At 41.4% G+C, this 9,517-nt stretch overlaps 1 protein-coding gene across 3 annotated transcripts; it reads left to right on the top strand.

Annotated features, from left to right (window-relative positions):
- Positions 1 to 2,107: 2,107 nt before the first annotated feature.
- LOC131240271 (endoglucanase 12-like) lies at positions 2,108 to 8,425 on the top strand. 3 transcript variants are annotated; one of them, XM_058238394.1, is made up of 6 exons: positions 2,108 to 2,492; positions 2,814 to 3,308; positions 4,660 to 4,967; positions 6,246 to 6,843; positions 7,273 to 7,445; positions 7,857 to 8,425. In XM_058238394.1, the coding sequence occupies exons 2-6, from the start codon at positions 2,936 to 2,938 to the stop codon at positions 8,256 to 8,258; spliced, it is 1,854 nt and encodes a 617-aa protein (XP_058094377.1). In that variant the 5' UTR covers positions 2,108 to 2,492; positions 2,814 to 2,935; the 3' UTR covers positions 8,259 to 8,425. The 3 variants fall into 3 exon arrangements, with proteins under 3 accessions (XP_058094377.1, XP_058094376.1, XP_058094378.1); XM_058238393.1 differs by having other exon boundaries at positions 2,811 to 3,308; XM_058238395.1 differs by having other exon boundaries at positions 2,160 to 2,178; positions 2,811 to 3,308.
- The last annotated feature ends 1,092 nt before the right edge of the window (positions 8,426 to 9,517 follow it).

Here is a 9,517-nt window from a genome sequence, read left to right as displayed (position 1 = left end):
ATAGAAAAGAAAAACATCCAACGTGTTAATTCATTGGCTGATATTGGATGACTCTTTACATGCCCTATCGGTTTAAACCCAAGATTTGGACGGTCGGTATGGATTTAAATGTACGGCTGAAGGAGTCACCACCGTTTAAGAAAACATGTAGCTTTCGGTTCTTATGCGAACATGCTGTCTGCGTGTTGAAGAGGTTGGCACGAGTGCTGACTTTCGGGCCTTACGACGCGCCTACGAAAGCTCCGTTTTCACGTGCCAGCCAATGTGGGGCCCACTAGATTAGAAAAAATATATATATTTTCCGTCCCTTCTCGGCTCGGCTTGGGTCGCGCATGGAGTAACACAGACAGCCGTAAGTGATCAGTTCTACTCAGACGGTATGTCACACGAGGACGCGGGTCGCGTCTCTAGCCACGAACGGGCAGTTCTGTGGGTGGGCCCGTAGTGATGTATCTGCTTATCCATGCCGTCCATCTCTTTTATGATATAATTTTAAGTAATGGGTACAAAAATGAGGCATATCCAACGCTCAAGTGGACCACACCACAGATGACTCTTGCATTTAATGCAACCCAAGCTTATTATTTTGGTGTGGTCCACTTGAGCCTTGGACTTGCCTCATATTTTGTTCATATACCTTAAAATGATATGAGAGAAGGAATGGACCGCGTGGATAAACAGATACATCACGGTTGGGCCGCCCACAGACGTCCGTCACACGAGTACATTGAAATGGACCGTCGTTGTTACATGCGTGTATCGCCCGCCAAACGTGCTCGCTTTGTGATTTTGGGTATGCAAATTGCATTCCACGTGTCAGATCATGGTCCAAACCATTGATCTGATAAGCCTGATGCCATGACTCTTCCAGATCGGCAGATCCTGGACATCCAATATTTTTCATGTTCAGGCTCACAATCAACAGCATGCGTAAACATGTTGGGCCCACATTCAACGGTGCTTAGATGATCGAAATAGTCCATCTCATAAGATATACTAACATTGCCCACGGTCCAGTGAGAACCCTTAAAAGATAATCCCGACCACTCTTTGTTTTGTTGAGCTTGGAGGATTGAAGATCTTCATTTCAACGGTGCAGATTCAACTATAACATCAACAACTTCAATCATCTTTTTATCCCAAATGTTGGAATATGGTCCATAAAATATAACACTTGGAAGGTGAACGGTTCCGATCATACGATTAGAGCGAAATGTGAGCCTTAATGGGTGCTGCATGATGGTAAGCCTGGGCTGTCGACACAGGCAAAGCAATCCGACCTGTGAGACCCGGAAGCGGATTAGGTGTTGCATGGGTAAGGTGTTACCGTTACTGTGTGGGGCCTACCTTGATGTATATATTGTATATCCACGCCGTCCATCCGTTTTTAAAGATCATTTTCGGATGTTATATCAAAATTTAAATAGATAAAAATCTCCTGTGGACCACACCACTCGAAAAACTGGTACATAGCCATTAAAAACTTTTTGTCGCCTACAAAAGTATTTTTTTTATCAATCTGATATTTATATTTCCCCTTAATCCAGTATGATTGACCTTATCAACAGGTTGGATGGAAAATAAACATTACAAATCTTCTTAAGGTGGGCCTTGGGTAGTTTTTAATGGTAGACATTCAATCATCACTGTTTCTAGTGGTCGGGTCCACATGAGATTTTGATTTGCCTAATTTTTCGGACCGCGTCCTAAAATGAGCTTCAAAAATGGATGGACGGTGTGGATATACAACACATCATCAAGATGGGACCCATGCTAGATGTTACCTAGGTAACACCTAATCCGCTCCCAAATCCAACCCGTTTAGTAATTTTAGTAAAACTTTTGGACCCAAACCCACCCACATGGGTCTAAATCTTGAATCTAGAACCACTAACCGTAGGATTGGGCTGTCCCACTCATCAACAGCTCTAGAGTTGAAAAGACTTCAAAAACCCGATCAACCTTGCATTGCTACCCGAAGACCCGACCCGAACCCAAGCCGAGCCGAGCAATGCTCCTCCCCATCAAATGCATACATGTACCCGTTATAAATAGTAATTAAGGATATAACTGTTCTAATATTAAATGCTTGACTCTGTATTTTTATATAATTAGTATGCAAATCTCAACGTATTTGAAAATATTTTCGAAACCAGCTACTTTCCATTGGCGTGTCCGGTAAGCTCTCCATCAATCCAGCTGCACCTCTAACCTCTCTCTTCCCTAAAATACGAAAAAAACAATACCAGAAAACAAAAAGATCCCACATCTTTCTCTATCTGAGTCAACTCTCTCTTCTTCTACCTTCACCACACCATATTACCATTGAAAAAGACAATGTACAAAACACGCTTACAATAACAATAAGAAGAAGGTGGTTGATGATTCTCCTTACAAGAAGTGGGAAGTTCTGAGAAGATCTTGTAATTGCATAAATGGGTGTTTGAGTTACTCTAATCATCATTAAACCCATTTCTTTCTAGGATTTACAGGTAATTATCAACTTCTGTATTTGGGTTTTTGAAGAGCTTTCTTTTGTATCCTTTAGAAGATCTCATTCCAAACCCAATTCCTTTATTGAATAGTGTTTAAGAAGCTTTAATCTCTATTGGGTTTCTTTAATCAACTCTCATCATTGAATTGTTTTTTTTTTTTTTTTAATTGATTTTGATTGAAATCTCAACTGGGTTTTCAAATTTCAATATGAAGAATTTTCTTTTGCGCTATTAATCCAGGATTAGTTATAATTTAGAAATATATCTAATCTTCCAATGGATTTTAGTTAAAGTTTCGATTGGTTTTTTCTACAGCAGCTTGCATCGTCGCCGGAATTTGGACCCGGGCCGTTCGCCCGGGTTAAACATGTTTGCTGGACGATCTTTGAACTGCTGAATTCACCTCGTGGATGAGATCGAATTGAATTATCGAAAACAAGATGCATTCAGCGAATCACTGGGGAGGGACGTTCGAGATTCAAGCGGATTCGACGACGGACGATGATAGGAGCCGGAACATTGATATGGACAGAGCAGCTCTGTCGCAGCAGCTAGACGAGACGCAGCAGAGCTGGCTGTTGGGACCTCCGGACCCGAACCATCACAAGAAGAAGTACGTGGACTTGGGTTGCATCGTTTGTAGTCGGAAGGCGTTGAAATGGACCCTCTGGTCTGTGTTGATTGCTTTCTTGGTAATAGGACTTCCTACCATCATCGTTAAGTCGCTGCCTAAGCACAAAACGCCCATTCCTCCGCCTGATAATTACACTGTTGCCCTCCATAAGGCTCTCCTCTTCTTCAACGCTCAGAAGTGTAAGATCCCAGATTCTGCATTTTTTTTTAAAGGTTATTTTTGTCATTTTTTTTGGTGGGCCATGTACTCGTTTTGGATGGGAAGGAACTCATCATCTGGGCCGTTTATTAGGTGGGGTATCAGAGTGAAAATGACCTCCTCGACCAGTGGGACACATCATGTGTGATTTTGTTAGTTGGGTGTGGCCCACCTGATGAATGGACAGGATGTGGCGCATGTGTGCTGCGAATAGCTTCTTTAATTTTTTATGATGTGAGAATGCCACGTGCGTGGATGCGGATTAGGTACTGAACCTGACAGTAGTGAGACTCGCTACTGAAGTGACGTCACCACGTTTTGTGGGCCCCACTACTATGTATGTGTTGTATCCACGCCGTCCTTCCATTTGGAGAGATGATTTTAGGGCATGAGAGAAAAAAATGAGGCACATTCAACATCTTGATCCAAAGCTTTTATGGCCCACAGGAAGTTTTTAATGGTCCATCTGCGATTTGAAACTGCTGCTTTCTTTTTTGGATCATACACTAAACTGAGCTTTCAATACGGATGGACGGCGTGGATGTAGCCAGATACATCCCAGTGGGTCCCACCCACCTCGGTTGATCCTGCATCTCACCTAATCCGCACCCCCAGCAATTTTCCAGGTGGGTCCCAGCCATCCATCTGTCGCCTTTCCCTAACTGTTACTTTAGGGGCTGTTTGGATACAACACGGTTTTAGTTATGGTTAGATTGAAAGACCTGAACTAATAATATTAATTTTAGCTTACTTCTACACAACCTTTTAGCCTTGTTTAGCAAAATCACGTTGATATGTAACAAAATTGAACCGTTTTTTAAAAATTATTCTAAAATATTTTGTTGGTTTAGGATCCATTTAAAGTGGGACCCACTATTTGGACTGTTATTTGAATTATTTGTCTTATAATTCATATTAGGTGGGGTCCACTGGTTTAATTCAAGTTACATATTTCTCATGTGTTTGTGGGTTAAGTGGCAAAGGACCTTTTATCTTGGCCCACACCCAAGGCTTGGCCAGACATACATGGTCTGGTCAATTTTCAGCACTGAGCCTAGGCTAAAATCATTTTATCCCAACATGGCTTACCCAAGCCTAACCTAGCTTGATCCAACTTCATATATACAAATCTTATATCTTAAACATGGCATTTTAATCCTTGAGTAGAAAACCCATGTAATTTGAATGTGGACCATTAATTTTGTTCATTTTAAGTCCAGTAAAGATGGTGGTGCCCAACTCTATCCTCTTGCTAATGACTCTTCCTAAACATGTGATTATTACTTTAGTACTCTAATGTTATTTTTATGATTATCATGGTGGGCCATGCAGCGGGGCGATTGCCAAAGAACAATGGTGTGCCGTGGCGAGGGAATTCAGGGCTGACAGATGGATCGCAACTGACGGACGTGAAGGGCGGCCTCGTCGGAGGGTACTATGACGCCGGTGACAATATAAAGTTCCATTTTCCTATGGCATTCTCCATGACCATGTTGAGCTGGAGTGTGATAGAGTACGGTCACAAATACCAAAGCATAGGAGAATACAACCATGCAAGGGACCTCATCAAATGGGGCACTGATTACTTGCTCTTGACCTTCAACTCCTCTGCCACCACCATAGATCATATCTATAGCCAGGTATTTGAAATCCTAATCTTTTAAGCCGCGTTTGGATGCACGAGTAATTTGAATTGTTGATATTCCATTTTAATTTAAATGATGGAAGTTCAATATAGCTAATGTAGGGGCATTTTTACACCTGAATCGAGTGGGGTAGCCTGTGGAATGGGAGGCTTGATCTATGAGATAAAGAAATTAATTTGTCATGCTCTATCAATTCGAGCTTTTAGAGGAAGTGTTTAATTGTCCTGCATTTGTAGTCCTCAAATTGCACTTGTGAAATAACGTGATTGCAGTTTGAGCCGAGCAAAGCAAATTACAATTTGGTTATTTTCACTTGATCAATAATTGCATTTTGATTGGATATCGCATCCAAACACACCTTTGATTACATGACATGTGAAATGTTGTTAACATCCTATGATTTTTGACTCAAATTATTCTAACTCAGCTTAAGACTGCATGCATATGCAAATTGCAATTTGGTTATTTCCTCTTTACTGGAGTTGTATTTTCTTGTATTTTGAAGACCGTTTGAAGTTTGCAAAAATCAGGATTGGTTGTGTTTTGGTGCTTGAGGTTGGTTGGAAACAGGAACTATATTGGGGAAGCTTCTGTTTCCTCACATATTCCAACTGAAATAGTAAGTGACAGAGCTTGGGTTTTTCTTGGATAGGACAGGTATTGCATGTTATGTTAGATGATGATCTGAAATGTTCATCTTGTGTATGAAGATATGGAACATTGAAAAGTAAAATTTTAAAATTTACTGGCTCATATTCAAATCCAAGAGTCGAAGATCAAGATCGTAGCTTCTATATGGTGTATCACACCCCATTACTAGTGGACCAACTACTATAGGTTGTTTCTTCTTGCACATTTTAAATGCTTATTATTATCTAGGATACCACTTAATTATATTGTTAAATATTGAGCCGAGTCGAGGAGAGACTCGGTCGAGCCTTCAAGTCTACCCCTCCTGATTGGATTTCGAGCCAAGTCGGGTTTTCAAGTTTTTGAACTATGCTTTAAAATGCCAACTTAAAGTTAGAATTCATCAAATGACTTAGTCAAATAACTCTAGACAAATTTTTATCATTAGCTATTATTAAATGTCATTAATTGTAATTAATCTATGTATTAGACTATTAGATAGCGCTTGATTGTAATCAACCTGTGTTATATTCTATTGCATTGCATTGCATGTACAGGAATTTTGTGCTCTCTTCACCGGTTCCAATTCCTAATAAAAACAGAAACTGACTAAAATAAAGTTGATCTAAAATGTTTTACCAGGTGGGTGGGGCCAAAAATGCTTCAACCACCCCAGATGATCACTACTGCTGGGAGAGACCGGAAGATATGGATTACCCGCGTCCCGTCCAACGCGCTGATTCTGGACCCGATTTGGCTGGGGAGATGGCAGCAGCACTGGCGGCTGCATCCATCGTCTTCCGCGACAACGTCACCTACTCACAGAGGCTCGTCAAGGGGGCAGCAACACTATTCAAATTCGCCCGGGATGCTGGGAGGCGGACCACCTACAGCCGTGGCAATCCAGAGATTGAACTTTTTTACAATTCGACGGGCTACTACGATGAGTACATGTGGGGCGCAGCCTGGCTATACTATGCGACAGGGAATTCTAGTTATCTTTCGTTGGCGACGAATCCCGGGATTCCAAGGAATGCTAAGGCATTTTTGGGAATACCAGATTTGAGTGTGTTGAGCTGGGACAACAAGCTTCCAGCTGCACAGCTGCTGCTAACAAGGCTAAGGATATTTTTGAACCCTGGCTACCCTTATGAAGACATGCTTAGGAGCTACCACAATATGACAGGGTTAACCATGTGCTCTTACCTCCAAAGGTTCAATGTCTTCAACTTCACACAAGGTTCTCATTCTCCCTTCCATCTTGCACATGAATTCATGCATGCATTGTGGGTCCCAGGTATGACAATGGGTCACTTAGGCTAGGTTGGGTTCTGCCCAAGCTCCATCCATTTACTAAACTGGCCAAGATTTCTAGCCCAAACCTGACCCATGACCCATGACCCCACATAGCTGACTTAAAATTTCATCAACCCAACCAGATCCAACCAGACCCATCTAATTTTTAAATGGATTGGGCTCGGCTAATTTGGTTGCCACAAAATAAAAATCTGTGGACGGCGACAAATTCATGTGAATGATCATGAGTATACCTAAATGTATATTTCTATGTATGAATGTAATGTAGGTATATGTATATGTGGATTGTAGCACCATAGTGCATGTTAGAAGAAAGCGTTCATAAATGGGATTTTTGTGTTTGCATTTGTAGGAGGGATGATAGAACTGAACCATGGACGGCCGCAGCCGCTACAGTATGTGGCCAATGCCGCCTTCTTGGCGTCTCTCTACGCCGACTACATGAACGCCACCAACGTCCCTGGATGGTTCTGTGGGCCCTATTACATCCCTTCCAACGTCCTCCGCAGTTTCGCCACTTCTCAGGTCTTCTTCCTTCCTCATTTTCTTGCTCCATTTACAGATGTATCTATCTTCATTAAGGGGTGTAGGATACTTAACCTGTTCCCTATTAGAAAGTCCAGCATTACCTTATCATGTTCATATACTCTAGTGGGCCTCAGCCCAGTTGTGGCCCAACATGTCAGGAAGGGGCTTACATAAGCATCCTTCTCCCAGACATCCTCATTAAGGACCATCGGATGTATGGTTCTGATAATCTGATCATGAATCCATGTGGGGCCCATCAAGACATGTTGAATGAAGATCTGCTTTAGGAGTTTATTAACAAGTTCTAGTGAAGCTTCAAATTTTTTAGGGCATTATTTAAGTGACCAAAATACCCCTAATGTTTATTACATTGACTAATGATTTGGTTTTTAATCATGGATTTTTCAGATGAATTACATTCTTGGAGCCAATCCTAGGAAGATGAGCTATGTGGTGGGCCAAGGCACAAACTACCCAAAGCACGTGCACCACCGCGGCGCATCGATACCCAGAGACGGCAAAACATACTCATGCACCGGTGGATGGAAGTGGCGAGATGCCTCGACCCCAAATCCTAATATCGTCACAGGAGCCATGGTTGGTGGGCCTGACCGGTTTGATGGTTTCAAGGACGTGCGCACGAATTACAGCTATACCGAACCCACAATGGCCGGAAATGCGGGCCTAGTCGCAGCCCTTGTTTCATTGACGAGCAGCGGTGGTGGAGGCATTGACAAGAACACCATATTTTCAGCAGTGCCACCACTCTATCCGCAAGCGCCACCCCCACCACCACCTTGGAGGCCTTAGAATCTACAGTGTCATTTAGGTGCCCTTGGAATTTCTTTTATTTTCATTTTTGGCTCTCTTTTTCTTTTCTTTTTTTCTTTTCTGTATTGTTGTACAAAACCAATATCTGCATTTTTGTTTGTGGGAGGGTATGGAAATTTGAATAACATCCTATGCATTTTACCATCCATGCTTACTCCTTTCCACAAGTTACAGCTCATCCAATGTAAAAGAAGACTGAATATCATATGGCTAGGTTCATCTGATTTGAAGATTGCATTTCCGTAACTCAGAAATAAAGAGAAGATGTGTACGAATGAGATGATATCCAGAAACAAGGAAGAAAAGTTTGAGGCATGTTGAATCCATGGTGTGTTATTAGATCAACGGTCTGGATCACAAACCCACTGTCTCACTTTTACAGATAATGAGGAACAGTACATGTGAGGCAGCAATCCAATCCATTGATTTGATAGGCCCCACGTTGATTGGAATATCTTCTGGTCCATGGCCTATCTTAATTCGGTAAGATAACAACAGTCTACATTTTGGTACGTACCTACGACTTCGTAGTGAGCATGTACACATGCCAGTATGGAACACGTGTGATGGATACGTAAGACATTTTATCTTTAAAAAGTCCACTGTACACCTAGCAAGCGGCCACATCATAAAAGATTCCACTGATACATATGGACGGCTATAAAAGATGTTTGAATATTCTGACCTATAAAACAAAGCTTATTCCATTATATGACTATCACATTGATGGGCATCCAACGTCCCTATTCCCACAAACAGTGTCCACAAATCAAAGGTTCAGATTATTCAACCAATTTGATCTAAGGATTGTAACTTGGCCACACAAGACTTCACAATCTGAAGGCAATAAAATGGTAGGATAGTATTTTTATATTATTTTAATGTCAAATCATTATCTTAATACGCTAATGATGTCGCCGTTTGGATTCAAGAGGTGAAAAAAGTGCAATAATTACAAATTAATTGTCTTGACATCCACGGAGGTTTCCCTAAACCTCTTACATGGAAATCCAAACCATTCATTCATAGTCTAAGAGCAAGCCATCATGTAAAAATTCATGCTAAAATGGACAGTTTAAGATTTGACTGCAGAAACAAAACAGGTCAAATCATCATCTTGAACATCTACTAGATAGATGGGTCCAATCATCATCTTCAAAATCTACTAGACAGATCCCACTTCGTATTTCTTGTGATTCTAAAGTGAAACTTTGATTTGATGATTCTAGTTACAACAA

This window comes from Magnolia sinica, chromosome 3 (genome assembly GCF_029962835.1).
Source record: "Magnolia sinica isolate HGM2019 chromosome 3, MsV1, whole genome shotgun sequence".
Lineage (NCBI taxonomy): Eukaryota > Viridiplantae > Streptophyta > Magnoliopsida > Magnoliales > Magnoliaceae > Magnolia > Magnolia sinica.
The sequence above is the reverse complement of the archived record's forward strand: the minus strand, read 5'-3'. Positions and strand labels throughout refer to the sequence as shown.

Excerpts from the sequence above, each read along its gene's own strand:
- LOC131240271 (XM_058238394.1), top strand. The coding sequence starts at position 2,936 with ATGCATTCAGCGAATCACTGGGGAGGGACGTTCGAGATTCAAGCGGAT. Across the intron at positions 6,844-7,272 it reads TGTCTTCAACTTCACACAAG|GAGGGATGATAGAACTGAAC; the intron begins GTTCTCATTCTC and ends TTGCATTTGTAG. Across the intron at positions 7,446-7,856 it reads GCAGTTTCGCCACTTCTCAG|ATGAATTACATTCTTGGAGC; the intron begins GTCTTCTTCCTT and ends TGGATTTTTCAG.